The sequence below is a fragment of the Lepisma saccharinum genome, chromosome 6 (assembly GCF_977018435.1).
Source record: "Lepisma saccharinum chromosome 6, izLepSacc3.1, whole genome shotgun sequence".
NCBI lineage: Eukaryota > Metazoa > Arthropoda > Insecta > Zygentoma > Lepismatidae > Lepisma > Lepisma saccharinum.
In genome coordinates, this window is record NC_139234.1 from 758,096 (window position 1) to 778,266 (window position 20,171).

General features: G+C 36.5%; 1 protein-coding gene across 1 annotated transcript in view; it reads left to right on the forward strand.

Annotated features, from left to right (window-relative positions):
• The window catches only part of Ocrl (Oculocerebrorenal syndrome of Lowe), a 45,502-nt gene extending 31,422 nt beyond the window's left edge, over positions 1-14,080 (forward strand). The window contains exons 17-19 of the mRNA XM_083123353.1: positions 928-1,055; positions 2,358-2,469; positions 5,740-14,080. Of these exons, the coding sequence (XP_082979479.1) occupies positions 928-1,055; positions 2,358-2,469; positions 5,740-5,900 (401 nt within the window). The 3' untranslated portion in view covers positions 5,901-14,080. The remainder of the gene's footprint in view (positions 1-927; positions 1,056-2,357; positions 2,470-5,739) is intronic.
• The last annotated feature ends 6,091 nt before the right edge of the window (positions 14,081-20,171 follow it).

A 20,171-nucleotide genomic window follows, 5' to 3' on the forward strand; every position in this document is an offset into this window, starting at 1 on the left:
CTTTTACATTCATCAAGAGTAATATTTACAGAAATATCAAATTCACGCAATAATCAGTAATTTTACTGATATGCTTGTATTGATTGATACCAATAAAATGGCAATTAATCTCTCCGAACCCTGCTATCTCGGTGGCTGAGCACGTTAAGTGGTCAACTTTGATCATGCCACCGAAGTTCCTGGGTTTGAATCGTGGCCAGGGCATGGATGTTCTTTCGGAATGTCACTTCATCAGTTCTGTACCAAATCATAATTTATCTTCATCATTGCAATTAGCCAAAAGTGGCAGAAGAGCAATATAAGATAACCAAATCAATCAATCAATCTTAGAAACCTACTATCTAGGCTGCATCTGAATGAGCAGCTGATTTCGCGTAGAGCACCGTTCCACCTGCGGAATCTGCCTGTCGATATTGTCTGAATTGATGGTGAGAGGCAAAATGTTTCAACTTGCTGTTACCCTACACTTAGCAGCCATATTGCAAGTTTCATTTTGCAGAGGCAACGTTTACTCAATAGAGGATGTAAAACTGTGTTACTTGGACATTTTATCGGTAACACTGTATGTTGATTGTACTCGTTTTTAATATGAGTACTAAGAAGGTGGACATTATTGCGATGCTTGGTTGTTGTCTTCCTTGTGGGTGACGTTCGAGCTGACATCTGGTAGGAAATGTGGCAACTGTACTGCAAGGTGGCATGTAGATTCAGACAGTTTCGACAGCACAAAAGAACAATGGAGAGATCAGAACAGATCACTTACCAATTTGAACACAGCCCTACTAATAATGGAAGTGAATGTGTATCTATCATACACAGAGAATAATGTTAGTACATCCAGTAGCTGTTGATTGCGAATCAGTATTGTAGAGTGGTTAATTTTAGAATGTTGAGCGTTTTTTAGTTCTCTTTCCTTAACACTGGAAGCTGGTGGCGTTCATTCTGTAGCAGAGGCCCTGCTGCTCCTGATGGAATCCACTGCGGAACCCATCATTCCATACAACATCCACAACATCTGTTTGCGGGCATCCAGCAACTATTTGCAGTGCAAACAGGTAACGATCTTTGAAATGTGTGTCTTGATTTAACAGAAATTACATTTTCAGTGTGCATACTCAATCAAGGGTGTACTGGTTCAAATTCTTTTCTCAGCAGTTCTTGAAACATATTATTGTTATTAAATGGGTGTGTCGGTAGAATAACTACACAAGAATGGGTGCTTGTTGGCTGAAATAGTATGCAAGGCAAGAAATATACTAACCAAAGTATCCTTGTTGATACAGTGAAAGAATTATAGATTATAGGGAATGCCAGAAATACAATAAAACACTGCAAGTGAATTTATATAATGTTATTTTCATTGTGACGACATTCCCATAGAGCAACAGTCATAACCTGCCAAGTAGAATGTGTGGTCAGTCCCGTCACTTTCAAGAACACAGCCTCTTGTTTATTTCTTACAGTTGCCCTCCCGGCAGGGATCAAAGCTTGACCACTCGTAACAAATTAACACGTGGCGCAAAAGCCTGTGAAGGCCAGGGCCTACCTGCTGAGGTGGGAGGCAGATCATCCAACCAGTTGTGGTCAGCACAACAAATCCCCTGTCGTTGTTGTAGGTTTCCAAGACCAGGTTACGCTACTCTTTCGTAGCTCTCAAATTTCCTCACCGGTCCCATACACTGGCCGAAATCTCAGGAGAAAAGTTGTTACGCTTCCCCCAGGAGACTCCAACCTGCACACTTCCTGTAACTGGAGCCCGAAGCATGATGCCTTAGACTGCCCGGCCTCAGTGTGGGACTTAACCACTCATACAATTGACTACACAAGCCCATTTTTTTTACCAAAAATTATCTATTTGAATCTCTCAAGTTCTATAGTATATTTTTAACAAAAGTGTTAATGAAGCAAAAAACAAATTGTTTTGCAAATACTACATATTAAGCACTTAAATTTTGTGTAAATTATCTCAGTATCGTACGTCTGGAGGAGTACAAGAAACAAGCAGGCGCATTCCTATGATTTTGGTTATGTGTTTTTGTCAGTACTGATTCACGCTCTGTGGCCAAGTGCATTAAGCAGTCAACTTTCAATCCTACCTCCGAAATTCCTGGGTCCTAATCCCATCCTGGGCATGGGTGTTGTTTGTGAATAGCCAAAAGAGGCAGAAATCTCATGCAATATTACAAAAATTCAAATGCTATGTCAATGTGTCCCAGGTTTGATCTTTGATGGAAGCACATTGACACTTTCAAAACTGTAGGTCCTGTCTCGATCAGCTTATGTGGATAATTTTTGTGAACTTCCAGCATACAAAGAAACAAAACTGTTAAAATAATAAATCGTGTTTTTAATTTCAGATTGTGATGCAGCTGCCAGAGCATCGTAAAAATGTGTTCCTTTATTTGTGCTCCTTCCTGCAGGAAGTGTTGTGCCACATGAATGAGAATGGGCTGGATGCAAGGACGCTAGGTAAGGGATTTACAGGTTCTGTTCCTTTACTAAGTTTTTACAGTGTCTTGCAGGATTCTAAAAACCTATAACTTTTAAAGTAATAAGTTTATTACAATAAAATATTGTTTGTTTCACAGAGGAAACTTTAAAATTATTTTTTTATGTGGTTCGGTTCATCGCCAGATCTCCAGCTGGGCACCATTCACGTCCAAACATTCTTGCAATCTTCGTTTGAATCCGAGAATTGCATTCTGACAGTGCTCATCCAGAATGTTGTGAATCACATCACCTATCTTGAACTTCAGGTTGTCGTCACGATCTGTCTGTTTCTGTACATACACTGGGTAAGTTCTGGTGACCTTACGGGCCAAGGTGTGAGTCCTCTGCAGCCAATCCATCTCTTCCCAATTTATCATTAAGAAACTCACGAACTTCAAGGGCAAAGTGTGCGAGGGACACCATCTTGCTGGAAGTGGACCTCATTGATGATGCCTAACCTCTAAAGTTCCGGGACAAGGAATGTCGGTAACATGTTCAGGTAGCTGGTGCCGTTCACAGGGTCCTCCTCGTAGAAGAATGGACCAATGAGGTGATCCATGGAAACTGACCTTAGGGCTGGGCTATCCCTCTTATGTGTCTCAAACTCATATAAATTCTCAATCCCCGAAATTTGGCAATTGTGTCTATTCACTTTTCCCAAAACATGGAGCGTGGCCTCATCAGAGAAAAGAATGAAGGACTAAAGTGCATCACCACCATCACCATTTAATTGGGTTAACGTTAAATTCACAAAATTCCTTCCTCTTCTATCAGATCGTGCACAAATCTCAGCCTGTAGAGCCTTGCTTTCTTTTTCTTGCATACGATACTGTGTAACGTAGACCTTGCCACTCTCAGTTCCAAGGATCTTCGTTTAAGAAACTTCATTGGACTCCATTACATGGCAATTCTGCTATGCTTCTTGTAGCCTTGAACTTTTTGTACCATCTCTGGATACTTGTCTCCGCTGGAGGTGTTTTTCCAAACATTGCTTGCAACCTTCTCCTCACCAAAACACATGATTTTAACTCTGCAAGCCATAACATGCACTGAGCTTTTCCCCTGCATCAACGCCATCTTGGAATCATGTGATCACCTGCACACATGTCATTCAGGCAAATTTTTCTCTTTGTAAGAAAACAATATTTAATTGTAATAAACCTATTACTTTGAGGTTATGGGTCATTCCATGCCAAATCAACCACGGTCTGAACCTTGACATCTCAGTTGATAATTTTTTTTGGTACAGTGATAGTACCAGTAAAGTTGACGAAAACTGCCAAATTTCAGATTTTTTCGTCTCTTAGTTTTTGAGTTATTGACTTTCAAAAAAGCAAAAATCCCAATATTTGACGACATTTTGAAATCTTTTTTAAAATTACAAAATTCAAATACCACAGTCATGTTGCATTTCAAATTAAAGCTCATTAAAAGCAGAAGAGAATGACACCAGTTTGAGCTCTCTAGGTCAAATAGTTTTTGATCTACAGCTGTTTAAAGATTTCAAAATATCGTCAAATTTTGGGATATTTGCTTTTTTGAAAGTCAATAACTCAAAAACTAAGAGCCGCAAAAATCTGAAATTTGGCAGTTTTTGTCATCTTGATAGGTACAATGTATAAACAAAAAATCTAAAAAATCTGAATCCTAAAGGTTCAAAAATATTTTTTATCGGTTGATTTGACATGGCTTTTTATAATCCTGCAGGACTTTTAAAACACACTGTAGATAGTGGAAATTCACAAGCTCAAAGTTTGAATTGAATTTTTATTGGAATGTGATAATTTTGTAAGGTTGTTCATGTTGTCATCGAATGATCTTTGCGTGGTGTTGTTGATTACTTTTGGTTCCTACAGTCTAACCTACAGAACATGTTGGTTCTTCCTCCTATTCTTTCCACGTGGGTTCGTTACAACATAAGTGCCACTAATGGCAATAGGACTCACATGAGCTGCGTGGTGGCAAATTTGAAGTTGTGTATTGTCTGTGGAGAGTACATAGAAATGTTTAGTTTTTTTTTTATTGCCCAGCCTATTGTAAATTATAGGGATATCGTGTTTTTATATATAAAATAAAAGTTCCAAGTAATTCTAAATGGATTATAATTTATCAAAACATATAATAAGTAATGAATTATCATAAACACACATTAACATTTTTATCCAGGTTGTCTACCAGTCAAAAAAGTCAAGAAATTATGCTTTTGGTCAAGAATTTTTGCTATTTTTTACTGTATATTGAATTTACATTGTTATATACCTGTACTGGGATTTGATAAAATTGAATATTTGGAAATGTAAAGTGGTATTATTGAGTTGTGGTTAAGATTTTTTTGCTTTGTTTCTTAAGAATTACATTCTTATATGTATGGTGTTTCGTAAAAATATTAAAAGTAATGTGGCCAATTTTCATCACAAGCATTGTGGTAGGGGTTTTTCATTAAATGAAAAATCTATATTTTCTTAATTTCCAACTATACCTAAGTAAGGGGTTATTAAATAAATGTTAAGATAAAGGGAAAATAGGTCAAGAAAAAGTCATGAAAAAAATAATTTTCAATTTGTTATTTTGGTAGACACCCTGTTATCACATGTAAAATTTGTAACTTATCTTGCTTTGTATTTTTACTCTTGGGTATACTTTTAGCAAATACTGGTGTTTGTATATTGTATAACTAAATAAATAGACAATAACAGGAAAGTAATAAATTTTAGTGAACATTGAAAATAAGCTATAATAGTTTGTCTTCTAAAACTGGAATTTAACCATTGTTCACTTAGTTTCTTTATTTCAGTCATGAGAATCACATTTCATAGAATGATTTCTAATATTTCACATTTAAATTTATTATTGTAGTTTGCTGCTTTGTCATTTTGTCCAGGGCTTAGATCTTAAGTGTAAAAACTTGAACAATTCCTCTCAAATCAAGATAATTTGTCGTCTTCAAATGTTAATTTCATAACTCATTCCTTCATGTTCAGAGATTAGCTTTGTGCATGTGAAGGAGTGACCTGGACATTGACCTCGCAACGTGGAATGGTTAGAGCTTGTGAATGCACCAGGCTCCAGAGTTACGTTATTTATAGACATTGCTTTTGAATCTGTCACCTTTCTTGCTTATGCACGGATCTAGATAGTTGAGTACTTGCGTGCATTGAGGACAGGTGCTTGAATGACCTCTTGTAGCTGCTTCAGTTCAAATGCTTTCTTGTCTGTTTTAGAAACCATGAGTTTTCTGTTTGCTTTCAGCTACCCTTTTTGGAGGCATCTTCCTCCGTGACCCCCCAAGGAGCAGAGGGGACAATTCTGCAAGAGGGGGAACAAACCAGCAGGCAATTGACCGCAAGAAAGGGAACTTTGTCTACCATTTTCTAGTTAACGATCAAAGTGACTTCATTCTTGGCCGCTAATATAGTCTTAGTCGTTCATCACATTTGTATAATTTTCTTCGTTATGTACATATATCTTCTCTTCCTTGTCATAATTCAATGATCACGTATTAGGTATACATAAGTAACGGTTGTTTATGCATAAATGATAGATCATAATGGATTCATAAGAGAGACACACTCTGAAAGTACAAGATTAGCCACTTCCACTTGGAGTGAGCACGGAAGGAAGTTTTAGTAATACACAATTTGGAAGTTTCATATTTATGTATTTATTGTTTATTTAAGAATATGTTTGCATTAAATATTGTCTTGTAAATACTATATGTGAAACACATATTTGTGGAATTCTATGTCAATAGTGAAATTGGAAATCATGGAACTAGTTCATCCTTTGTTATAGCAATAATGAATATATAGAATATGCGAATCCATTGTGCAGTGCATAATATGATACTATTCACTTGTCTTAGACTACTTGTTACTCTCTAAATTTTAATGTTCTTATTGTTTTATCATGTTTTCTGTTAGTGCTATGCATCTTGCCTGTTTCCATGGACTAATTTATCTTCATAGAAGTAGCATGTAAGAGAATCATTTATTATATATACATATTTTAGACTTACATCAATGACACTGTAATGTTTGATCAGATGTAACACCATTGGAAACAGACTGTGTTTCTAAAGCAATAGACTTATTGGTGTAACATTGTTTCCTATAGCACTAAATGGCAACTTATTATAGACATGCATACCAGTGCTCAAAGTGGAGGGAAGGGACGCTATCCTCCAGGTTAAGAAAATTTGTGTGAACCCCACCCCCAGGTAGGAATTTCCACTTTGAGCACCAATTCACACACATAAAACCACCTGGATGATATCACTTATACATAATTCCACAAAACCTTTTTTTTATGTACCTGTCATTGGTTTGTTATTTACATTGTATGGAACAACCATGGCAGGGTGGCTACTCACAGACTTGAATTGTTCTTTGTAGACTTGAAAAATTGCAACTGTCATTAATCCAAATCCTATTTTATTTATACATATTTTTAGATGCCCTGAGGCAAGTTGTTTACAGTTTACCTTTTACTTTTATCGATAAAGAAAAAGAAAAGAAAGCTGCATGGAAAATGAAACAGAATTCTCTCAATGCGTTTGCTTTGTTAGTGACCTTTGCAGAACAATGTATCTGACAGATGGAAGATTATTGCAAGATATCTTGAAGTTGATTATGTAAATTTGAAATTCTTATACAATTAACAATTTTTCGTAGATTAATATATCCTGTAACATTTGTGACTTGGGTTTGTAGATGTATTTCGAGTCTGAGTATGTAAAATGCCAAATGTAAACTCTGTAATTTAAATTAAGTATTGCATACACACACCATTTAATTGAATTGAATTAGAATTTTTTGATAAATTGGAATCACACAGACCCTTTATATATTTATTGATTTGTGTGTGTGTGAGTTGGGGGAGGGTAATAAGTAAAGTTGAAATAGGGAAAACATCTGTTTGTACCCTTGAATTATTGGGAAGTTTGCCTTGAAAACCGGGAATTATTCTTGAATTTTATCAAGGTCCTAGAGTAGCCACCCTGTATGATGAGTTTGTTGATTTGATTCAGAACCTCTGCCTTCAGACTTAGCAGTGTTCAGTCAGTACAGAGAGTTGTTGTTCCCAATTGCCTTTCCATATCAAGGGAGTTCCTTGAGATCTCAAATTTGTTGGTGCCAGAAATTTTCAACATGGATTCTGTTCATTTTGTTCTGCAATGAATCGTCATAGTCATTTTGCACCTGTTCACAGAAGAACTATGAGCTGCTGTGGTTTAGTCAGTATGGTGTCTGACTGCCACGTGGGAGACCCAGGTTTGATTTCCGTTGTGGGTGATCTAAAGTTGGAATTTTTCCTCTCTTGTCCTTGCATAAAATAGCTCTGGAGCTCACCCATCCTCAAATCAATCTGGGGCATCCATGGTGGGGTAGAGGCAGCCCAAGCATGGGGCTGATCACAACACCTCCACAATGGCCGTACCCTACATTCCCTAAATGTGCCTTCATGGCATGGTGGTATATGCACGGGAACTTTACCTGTTTTTTACCTTTTACAGTGGAAGGGGAGATATTGTACCTAAAGTGCTCCAATGTTTTGAGATTGTCTTTTTGAATTGTCATATGGAGCAACAAGCGCAGAAATAACATCACACGTGGAAAGATTTGATCTTTATTGTCACTGGACTAGTATGGCATATGCAGTTAAATTCTGAAGTGATACATTTCAGTGTAAGAAGTGTCAAATTTAGTTTCGGTAGTTATGATCAGACAAAGTCCAGAGGGGAATTTTTTTACACCAAAATAAAATTAGCTATGAAATTTGGTAAATTTAGCCTGGAAAAACCTAGAATTTTCTCTTGCCATTCTTTTACTGTGCAAAATGTGGCATTAGCAATGCCTAAGTCTGCAGCTATTTCAGATTTTAGTTTTATGTGGATTAGCGTCCACTTCCTGGTCAAACGTCCTCTTTCTGTTCTCCATGGCCGGCTAGTAGCAACTGAAAACTGCCACTTCTGCGACATTGTTGTAGCTTGGTTACGTACAAACCAACTGTATTTTATGAAAATTAGTATGTATAACACGTAATACCGAATTAGGAATTACATATGAATGCATTACTTACAAATAAGGTTTAATTAACAAGTTTTTAAATTATATTTAGCCGTGATCTACAGTCATTTACGTATAAAACAGAATTACGCAGTATTGAGTTACATGTAAAGCAGTCTCAACTGTAACTTACGTTAGAAGAATTAAAAGAGCACAATTTAACTTCTTAAAGTATTATTTCTCTTTAATTAATCTGACACAAATTAGTTTACAACTTATTGACAACACATTTTAAATAAATCTTCCTGCATAACAAACCTGAATTGAAGTCCAACAACTTTAAAAATATAGACATTCATACAGCATCCTTAATCTCAATGGCTTCCTGTTAATTTACACACATATTTACAATAGAAAGAAAGAGAATACTTGTAATTTTTGAGTGTAGAAAACAGTCACATACCCTGTTTAAATTTAGATGGTATGCAACCATGTATATTTGAGTGTAATTTTAACAGTCTGCCTATTATGAAGTACGACTACCCCACCCCCCTTTCCCTTCCATGCTTTTTTTGTCGATACTAGAGATTAGAATGTGAAGATCAGTGCAACTGGCTTTCACTATTTAACAATTTTAATAACATCACATTTTTGAGTATTCAATCTTGATTTCCCTGCTGTTGTAGCTATGTGATTCATTCATGCGTACTTCTCCTTCATCCTTGTTCATCACATTAATAGTAGTAGTAACATCGTTGTCTTGTAATTAAGAGGTCCTGGGTTCAATACCCAGTGTAGGTGGTGTTTCGGATCACACTTTAAACTGTAAGTCCCATCCCGATTAGCGTATCTGTGCATAAAGTGGAATTAAACACTCAAAGAACTAAAGGGTGCTGTTTGAACTATGGAAATGCTTGGGTTCTTTTTGTGCTTTTGTTTTTATGACTCCAATAACTTTGTAGTTACTTATTCATTTGTACCCAGTGGAAGTACATAGTGGTTCGGATCCCACTTTAAGCTGTAGATCCAATCCCGATTAGCCTACTGTGCATAAAAGTGGACTTTAAACACCAACTCAATTAATCAATCAACTTATTTCATTTCATTTGATGACTGAAATCTACTTTTTGTCTTTTACAAATTTTCATTTAGAACACTGCTTTATTGTAAACGTAAAATATATTTTGTACTACACAATTTAAGTAGAAGAAACATAGTAACTTAATGGAGCAAAATTCTGTCAAAACCTTGACTAATTGATGATAATCTGGTTCCAGCAAAAGCAACACACTTGTTCATCAAGTCGACCAGGGAAACAAGTATTTATACTAGGTGGCGGTGACACACATGCATATCTATGTAAAATGTGAATGAAAATTGCAGCTTTACAATATTTTAGGTGCAACAATGCATGTCATGCTACTACTAACCAGAATAAAGAACCAATAACAACAAATCCCTGGCATCAATATGAATTTTCAGCTGGCATCAACATTTTAGACTAGAAACAACAAAATATATTTTTCCATCTCATATCTGAGGTGGGTGAACTCGGGTGCAAAATTTTTCAACAATGTCCCTGCGTAAAGCAACTCTGGTGCTCATGTAGACACTAAATTCATGGGTTCCTGGGGAGGTAAAGGTGGTTACAGCATGGTGCTGATCGCCTCACTATGGCCATGATCAAGAATGTGTACGACCCTACTTTCACAGGGAGAGAAGACCTCATTCATATTCCTATTGTGAGGTATTATGAAACATCGTGAGATGGAGTGTATTTTTGTGTCCTGTTAGTGCTTTTATAATAGTAATGTATTTGTCAGCTCATGGTAGACGTAGGTAAAGTTCCCCGTACATATAGCACCATGACATGAAGACACATTTAGGGGAAGGTGGGATAGGGCCCCACACATTCTCGATCTAGGCCATCTTGGAGGAGATTAGATCAGCACCATTCTCCGGCTACCTTTACCTCCGAGGTACCCATTGATTTGAGACTGGGTGAGACCCAGAGCTTTTTTATGCGGGACAAGGCAGGAAAAATTCTAACCTTTGATCACCCACCCTGGGAATCGGACCTGGTGTGTGTGTATCTCCAGTAAATCTTGTACAAATTAATTTGATATTCCTATGAGTGAGAGCATTAGAAGAAAAAAACCTAGTGCTCTCTTTCTAAGAGGCCAAAACAGGTGTTGTCCATTACCCAATACAGTAAGCCAACCTCTGTGGCAGAGTGGTTAGCACTGCATGATTTAAAATGCCAGGAATCCAGGGTTTGAATCCCAGTTCTTTTGTGACTGTCCCTTCATCAGTTTTGTCATATCATCACAATTAGCCAAAAGTGCCAGAAAAGCCATGCTAAATAACAAAAATTAAGTCACATAAATAGCCTGTCTAAACCTAGAATTATGTCCCACCAAATATTTTAGTTCTGTGCAGATTTGATCCCTGGTCGAGCCGCAATTTTTACTTAACATTTCAACTCTACATGTTTTTCATGATGAAGTGTTCAGATTTTTTACCATTGTACTTGATTTTTGTGTATACCACTGGGGGAGATTGCATAAATACTTTTAACTTTGACATGGTGGAGCTTTGGCACCACAAAACCATCTTCCCTGGCATTCTATTTCCTTTATTAATTCTTTTCAATTTGCCTCCATGCCACCCGAGTAGGTCTGCCTGTCCAGACTACTAAATGGTGTGGAGCTTTGACGACTGCAAAATAATCCTCTTAGATCAAGCACTTCTTTAGTTTGGGAACATCTGCAAGACATACAATTATGGACTTTTTTCTCAACATAGTTGTATTTTTCTTTTATTATGGATATGTGTGTGAATGTGGTTTGATTTTTTTGCGTGTGCGATGGTAATGGTAATAAGAATTTGTGGACACTTTGATTAGTATTCAGTGTGCATAATTGCTAAGAAATACACAGTCCGACAATTAAGTAATGAGGCTAATTCTGTATTGTCCCACGTGTGCATTCTATCTGTGAAGTAATATGTTCATGATGTAGTGTGGTCCATAATCCACAACCTGGAAACAACTCATGAACTTGCGATGGGCATGCTAGGAATTATACTGCCATGTTGTGAAGGAGGTGTAAGGGTGTAGTCACGTAATAGCTACGGAGCAGCGAGTGAACATCAAATTTCATGAAAGACATTCTGAAAACTGCTTGCGGGAATAAACATTTCTTGAATTCTATTGTGGAGGACAAAACAGAGCATTTTCACTACGGTTCTTGTACAAACTCGCAAATCGCTGAATGGAAGTCAATAAATTTACCAAGAGGCAAGAAAATGCAGTTCCAAAATCCAAGGGTGAAGACAATGTTGTGTTTTCTAGCGACAGCAAAGTCATTATTCATCATGTAATTGTTCCAGAGGGTGAAAGTGTAATTGGTTGTTACTATCGTAGTGCTCTGAATGATTATGGAAGGAAACTGACTGTATCAGACCTCAGTATCCTGAACCAGGCAGTTGGTTCCTCCTCCACGATAATACACGGTCCCATAGAGCAGTGGTTGTCTGTATTTCTAGTCCAAAAACAAGCGAGAGTATTGAATCATTGTCTCTACTCCCCAGATTTATCCCTCTGAGATTATTTCCCGTTCTCGAAAGTGAAGCTTAAATTATGCAGTTTTGATGAACACAGGACCATCCAACAGGTTGTGACGTCCAATCTTCCAAGTCATACCACATGAATACTTGCAGATGTCGTATCGATCATTGGCCAATCGTGCCAATTGCTGTATTGATGCTGGAGGGATGTACTTTGAGTACATTTTTCATCTAATGATGACTGTCTTATTACTTAATTGTCGGACTGTGTATGTTGGAGATATTAAATAAATGTAAGGCTTATATTTACTTTCCATTCTTGTTTAAGGATTTTTTCTAGTCACTTAGAGAATAGAGCGAGTAAGAAGACAGGTGAAAGTGAGTGTTTTTACATATGTTTGCCACCTTCGTGGCTGGCTCACTATTTTGCCACTGGAAATTCTGTGTTTGAGTTATTTGTTATTTGTTTGTTATGGGTGTTGCATTAGTCTCCAAGCATCAGTTTAATATTATAATTCGTCTGACTCATCCTGATTAACGTAAAATAAGGAAAATACAAATGTATGCATGTTGCAGGAACCTGTTCCCTCAGTGATGCCCCTCATTCCAGTTTTTACAATCTTCCTCACTTACTTGTAACACTAGCCATGTTGTCTTGTCTTCCAGTTCACTGCACCAAATCCTAACTTCACGTTAACTGCCATATGAGTTGTATTTAACTCATGCTGATTTTACACATGGGGCCTTGTGAATCATATTTAACTCCCATGTCTCTTTACCTTGGGAGCCTCGTAGTGCATAGGCAAGTCATGCTACCATGCTATAATACACATGTTACATCAAGAATGGCCCCGTGAACAAAATTTTGCAGATGGTTTGTGAAAAATCTTATTTAGTGATGCTGTTATTGTTACAATTAATGCAAACAATGTAAGAAGCATGGATCAAATGAATAGATGTACTGCCTTTAAATTTCACTTAAATCTGAGAAGTAATCAAAGAAACATTTTCCCTCATGAACTGTTTTCAAGTTTTTCCGATTGTGTGTTTTGGCGTTGAATTATTGCTGGCCAGCTCCTCATATTGATAAGATAGTGTACAACAGAGTCATGTTTGAACTAACAAAAGACTCAATGCTCGGAAAAAAAACAATAACAATACTCAGAAAGAACAATAACAATGCTTGAAAAAAACAATAAATATACTGTGAGCCAAATATAACTTGTGCAGCATGCAGCATATTAATTGATTCTAGCACCACATGAGTTGCATATGACTTACGCACATAAAAATAATTAAAAATAACATTCATGTAATCATCAAGAAACATATTGCTTTCAACGTTTATATTATATTCTTGTAATAAACATTCTGGCCCCAGGGATTTTTTTTTCTATTATGGCAGTCAACGTGTTAGAGTGGAAGAATACACGGACATCATGACAACAAAAATTAAATGATACTGTCTGGCCAAGACAACTCTCTTTGCTCTCTCGGTACCGTTCATTCACAAGCCCAACTTCCTTCTTGGTCTTCACTCTAGTGTTCATTAAATTTGTCATTACAAATTTTAGGACATCATGCTGACCCAGACAGAGGCAGGAAATGGTGAAGGATGATGATGAATTGTTAGGATAACGTACATAATTTTAAAAAATAGAAGTTTTGATATCAATGAGTCAATAGGCAGACACACACAAATGTTTTATAATGTCTTTGTAATGGTGTGAACAAAAATTAAGTTTATATATGTATAACATTTTTCACACCCTTCACATATGTGGGAAATTGAATAGATAACAAGCATCACACACATGAAATCTGAGAAGTTGTAATTTGGTGAAGCTCAAATTGAATGAATATCTTGACGAATGAAGAAAATCCTACTGTGCCACAAAATTTCAGCTATATCCCAGTAACTACACTGTTCATTTGCTGCCTAGTTTCTAGCAAACTGTTAATGATAGTTTTGACAAATATTTTACGTTAATAGCTGAAAGACGCAGTGCTTTGTAAAAGTGCACTTATTGGTAAAAAAAAAAAAAAGAGCTATGTATATTATTTTAGAAATATATGTATCTTATGGTGCATGTGTATTAAGAAATGTGTGTAAATAGTGTATTCATTATTTTCATTGACGTGTTTTAATAAATCCTACCACATTTGTACTTTGTGGAGTTTTACACATGAAAGGTTGCAATTTTATGCATGAAAGATGTTCAAAAGTAGCTCCATTTGCATATTATATGCTTGTTTTTCATTTAATTAATTTACGTTGTACTGTACAAAGAAAATACCATTCCAAAAAAGTATATTCTTATATTATTTTTTCAAGATGAGAAATAATATACATCAGTGGTTCTTTACTAAAGTCAGGAAATGGGATTTCCTACATCTTTCATACATTCCTAATCAAGGGTATATGAAGAGAAGTGAATGTAATTTACTTGTACAATTTTTTTTTCACATCTAAAAAATTGTCCTTTCTTTTTATATATCTCTCAAAGTATGGGCACGTATTCCTCTCTATTTTGGTACAAAAATGAAAATATATTGTATATTATTAAATAGAATATATTTAAGATTGAGCCGATCTGTTTCTGTATTCTTACCAAAACAGCAATAAATATAATTGGAGATTCATACATGAGAAAACCAGAATATATAGCTGATATTATCAAGGAACCCCTCCTCCTTTTTTGCAATCCATTGAAGAACTCATGAAAATTGCCTTGTTATTTGATACACACAGGAAATGTGCTATGTAGAAATTTCAGCAAAAAATGCATGCTTAATCAGGACTCAAGACCAGATCTCTGGCATACTGTGCCATTTCTCTACCAACTAAGCTACCGAGCCAACCCTGGTTTCACCTGCTTTTTCACTGTTGCCTTTTTATGTACGTGTAATTTTCTCTCAATACTACCACAGCAGGATCTGTTACCTAATAACTCTGCCCTAGGAGAAATTAGGCAAGCTCGACCTCCTCAACAGTATTTCAAAGGCAACAGATCCATGTGCAGTAGTACAACAGCCCATGAGGTTCAGGGCCTACCCACAGACTGCGAGCCTCTCTCCCACCTGCCGACTCATTCATAGCTCCCCAACTTCCTGCACCGTCCCATACACAGGCCGAAATCACAGGAGGAAAGTTGTTACACTTTCCCCTGGAGACTCAAACGTGCATGCACCCTCTAGCAGGAGCCCAAAGCATGATGCCTTAGACCAGCAGTGGCCAAACTTTCGTGGTTTGAGGGCTAATTTACATTTCAAGGATCAATGGCGGTCTACTTACCTTGTTAGACCTAAGAAGGAGAGCCTAAAATAGGAAGCAAAGGGTCAATACCATAAAATTGACATTGATTATTTTAGTTTAGTTTATATATGTATTTATTTACTTATTTTTGGCTTCAGTACTGTGGACCTGGTACCTGTTTTAGGTCATATCTCCCCAGTTCATCGTTAGCATCTTTTCATCCTTTTAATGAGAAGGTAAATTTGTAAATTTTTTTTTACGTAAACATAATTACTACAATTTTATTCTTTCGTAAACACTCATTCTGTCAAAAGTATTTCACTTGTTGCTGGGCATCAGTAAAGAAATTACACAAGAATTTTGTACATTTTAGCAGTCAGTTCACTTGCTTCCAGACAGTTGACACTGAGAGTTTATCATGTTGCAAGTCATATGACGTTACTGCTACTATCAAGCAGGAAATCAAGTAGTCATCAGTTAATCGATTCCTCTCCTTTGATTTTATCGCATTCATTGTAGAGAACGCTGACTCACATAGATATGTAGATCCGAAAAATGCAGTCAAATATAATCTGTATAATATGACGAGCACCGCGGGCTACATCTCACGGCTTGCTGGTCGATTGGTAGACCGTGGTCGACACATTGGCCACCCCTGCCTTAGACTTCACAGCCATGGTGTTGAACTTTGCAGTAGTACTGACAGAGGCAATTTGACTCGGGGGGGAGGAAAAAAACCCAGCAAGATCAAAAGTTTGGCAAAATCAGGGTTGGCTCGGTAGCTCAAAATATCAGGGCTGGCTCGGTAGTTCAGTGAGTAGAGCAATGACACAGTATGCCAGAAACCCAGGTTCGAGCCTGCATTATTTGCTGAAATTGCTAATGATTTTTTTTTCTAATTCCACAGATATTTCACACTTCTAGGGTAAAGTTTATCTCAATCATGAAACCAGTGTACATATCGGCTCAGCCCTGTATATCATACAGGGAGTCTGAGATTAAACTTGTTGATGTGAACTCTTATTATCCCCCGTTTAATAAAGCACAGACAAACAACCCTTTGAGGGACAAGGCCTCCCAAGTGAGTTTTCATATTGTGATCTGTGGTCAGTGCATAGAGTCCCATTCGTGATGCATCTGGTTTTTGGACTGAAATCTCCTCAAATGCTTTTAACACTGCAGTGGTCACGTGGAAAAAACTCACGTCACTGATCATGTGGATCACTATCGTGATCCATAGAATATCATGGTTTTTACCCATTATTTGTCAAAATTTCTCTGGTTTTATAACGAGAATGTCCTTTTTGAAGTATTCTGGTTCACTTAACAGAAAATCATAACTTTTTTCACTCAACACGTTACAGTAGGGAGGAAATTCTAAATCTAGTGCATTACATTTGGATGTGATGAAACCAAACAAAAATACATATCTTAAAATCTTACTTTTGTTATTTTCTTTCCCAAGAAATTCAAAAATAGGTTTTTGGTTGTCTGGACACACTCACGTTAATGGTTGTATGGATCACTATTGTGCTCCACTGAAATATTAGCTCTAATAAAAAGCCCACAATTGATATATTTCAAATCATGGCTGAATGAACGTAGTTCCTGGACTGTTCCAGAAAGGTAGACTGGCAGCCAAGGTCAAGAGTGTTGCCAAACTGCAGTAGCATGTGAAAATATACAAGCAGATCACTATAGTGAACCCGCAACCACTGCAATGTTAAGTAACTTCCAAATTATCCTCACGATGCCAAGTCAACATCAAAATTTTTGGTGTTCCCATGAAGAAGTATTTGCTGTTCCCTATCACCAAATTTTCTCTCTGACTATTTATTTTATTGCTTGTGTCCGTGATACTAGAATATTGCAAATAAGAATGTAGGTTGGTTTATTGATTGCATGTAGATGCAGGTGCTTTCTATATATAAAAAAATGAAAAGAATCAGTTATGGTTGGACCTTTCTCCTTTTAAAATAAATATTTGTGTTGTGGTATGAACAATTGTTACTATCGAGGAAGATAGTGAGGTCACAGCAGTAACTGTGTTTGACTTGATGTGAATGATATTTAGGCTGTGCTTAAAAGTCAGTAGTTACATTGTACATATAGATGTGTGGTTGTAAAAATTCTTAACTATCATTTTGTAAAAAGTATATTTGCCATTTATTTCTAAATTGACCTTTTTTTAAAATAAAGAATTGATTGTGTGTTGATTTTGATTGTCTTTGTTACATAACCACCTGTCATCTCAAAGCTTCATCTCCGTAGATGTAGTTGTATTAACATCATACAACGTTTTCTCCGTTACTAAAATTGGACGAATCATGATATGACAGTGTAACATTTCTTACAGTGCCATACCTTTTTTAGTAAAAAATGTTGCCTATTAATTGAATCTGTTGAAAGCTGGTGATTCTGGGACCAAAAGTACATTGTGAAGCCAGATGTTAGAACATGACATTTCACTAATGTCCAGTTCTGATTATGTTTTTCAGGGCAAAATTTCTGACAATACTTTAATTAAATTCTTTAACAGAGGTTAAGATTATGAAATGGCAGAAAGTGATTATATTTATCAGTTAGCTAGATGAGAATTGGAAGTTCTTATCACTGTGTCAAGACACTGCCAGGATAATGATATTATCCAAGAGTAACTGTCACTATATCCATTTGTCTTACACAAGAGAAAAACATTGTATTCATTAAAAGCCTAAAATGGACCATGCAATTTTACAGAGGAATTTTGAAATAATGTTTGACCATGAACTCCAACTTGGAATAAAACTGTAAGTGCCAATTGCAGTTGCCACATTTCATCTCTCATGATGTATTGTTACCACATGTGAGACATTAGTTTAAAGTGTGACGACTCCTCCAGAAATGTATATCTTGATACGTGCATTGGTATGATTTGCATTATATGTAGATAAACTGTGTCATATTCATTACGAGATTTCAATGCTATGAAATATACTGATAATGCATGCATTTGTATAGCTGAACGTTCTTGCTTTATCTTCATGTCAAGCTTAACTTCATAATTCTGCTTCCCTTCTAAGTAACATAATATTATAAAGTTAGCATCAGTTGCATACTTTAAAGCAGGCACGGAGCGTCCATGTAAGTCGTGTAAGCCGGGCTTACACTTTATTAGTTCTAGTAAAATGTATTTAATTATATGGCAAAATTCGTAAAAACTTCAAAGTTCATCTCGGCCTGATACCAGTCTTCGAGATCCTGTTTGTTAGATTGCAACACTTCAGCACCAGATGGCACATGAGAACTCCCACCTTCTGCTTGGGGAAAGTTGTAAGCCGTCTGAATGTTGCCTTACAAATTTCTGACCGCGAAGGAGCAGTGCCTACCATCGCCCACCGTATCTGGATGGAGAAGAGCCAAGGAATATAGGAGAAGAGCAAGGAACATAGGAAGAAGAGTGCGTCAAAACCGTAGGTGCATAAACCTACGGACAGAGGCTTACAGCATGTTTAGAAAAAGTGTTGTTCATGGACGTCAGCAGTATTTCTTTCCATCGGGGAGGATTAAGCAAAGTATTTTTTTTTTCAGGGGTTGGGGTAAATAGGTATATTTCCCTTCTCAAAATATACTAATTCAATTTCAAGTTAACATTTTTCTGCAACGCCCTTACAATAATTAACAATTTTATGTGACTGAAATGAAATTATATGTGTGAAAATGGTTGTCATTCATTTTTCAGGAAGTGCCTCCTCCCCTTGCCCCTTCTGGACATCCATGGTGTCGTTTAAACTCCGAAATTATGCTACATACTACTAAATTGTTCTGGGATTTTCATATTATGAATATTAATTTATAACAAAAACAAATATAAATTCGAATGGTTCAACCAACGGCATGGGTTCGACGTTCTGTGAAAAGTTTGAGAAAATTCAACCACAACGAAAAGTGGCCCTGTTGTTTTATTTATATCCCCAACTTAAAAACAACTTTTTTAACTTGTTTGAGATTTAGCACCATTATGCTTGGGTTGGCTTCACTGAATACGCGACAGCGAGACACAGGTCCTGCAAGAGGAGGGGCTCTACCGTTGTCGGGTATGAATGGTTGACTGGAAAGGAAATTTGAGCCTGTGGTGCTTCAAGGAGTTTTTATTCCAGGAACAGGGAATTCTGAAGCAAAAAACTAACGAAGGGGAAAAAGGAGAAACCTAGAAATGAGCGGGATACAGGAAAACTAGATACACATTGATATGCTATATTCTTGTTTCTGTTTTTCGCTTGGAGAGCATAAACATTAGAAATATTAAGATCTCTGTTTTCCGTTTATGTATGAACTCCGCTGGTAATAATTGAGCTAAAAAGTTAAATAAATAAATAAATGTTAATTAAAACTGAAGATTGAACCAATTTTACAAATTTCATGTCAAATGTGAACCAAATATTATTAATTACATAGTCCGTGATTCAAACACACTTCGAACAACGTATGAAAAGTCTGTTTATGATCTTTTTGGTGCTAGATTTGCTTTTACGCTATCCTAAGAAATCACTTGTACATGTCCTTTGATAGAAATATCTGGATATATCCCTACAATTTGTGAGCATTTCTTTTATATTTTATATTGTTTTTTTTCTTTTTTAATAAATATAGGGCAAGAGAGGGAATTTATTTATATCAGAAAGGGATATTCCCCTCACAGTCCGAATGATCACTGCTTTGAGCAGTGGTAGATTTTGGAACCGGTTTTTTTTTTTGTTTCCCTTTTCTTGTTGTGTGTTTGTTAAAGTCTCGAGGCTTTTGCGAATTCCATCTATTGAAAAGCGGACTGTAGTCCCTGTGCTGTGGTGTGATAGCGAAGTGCATTATGGAAT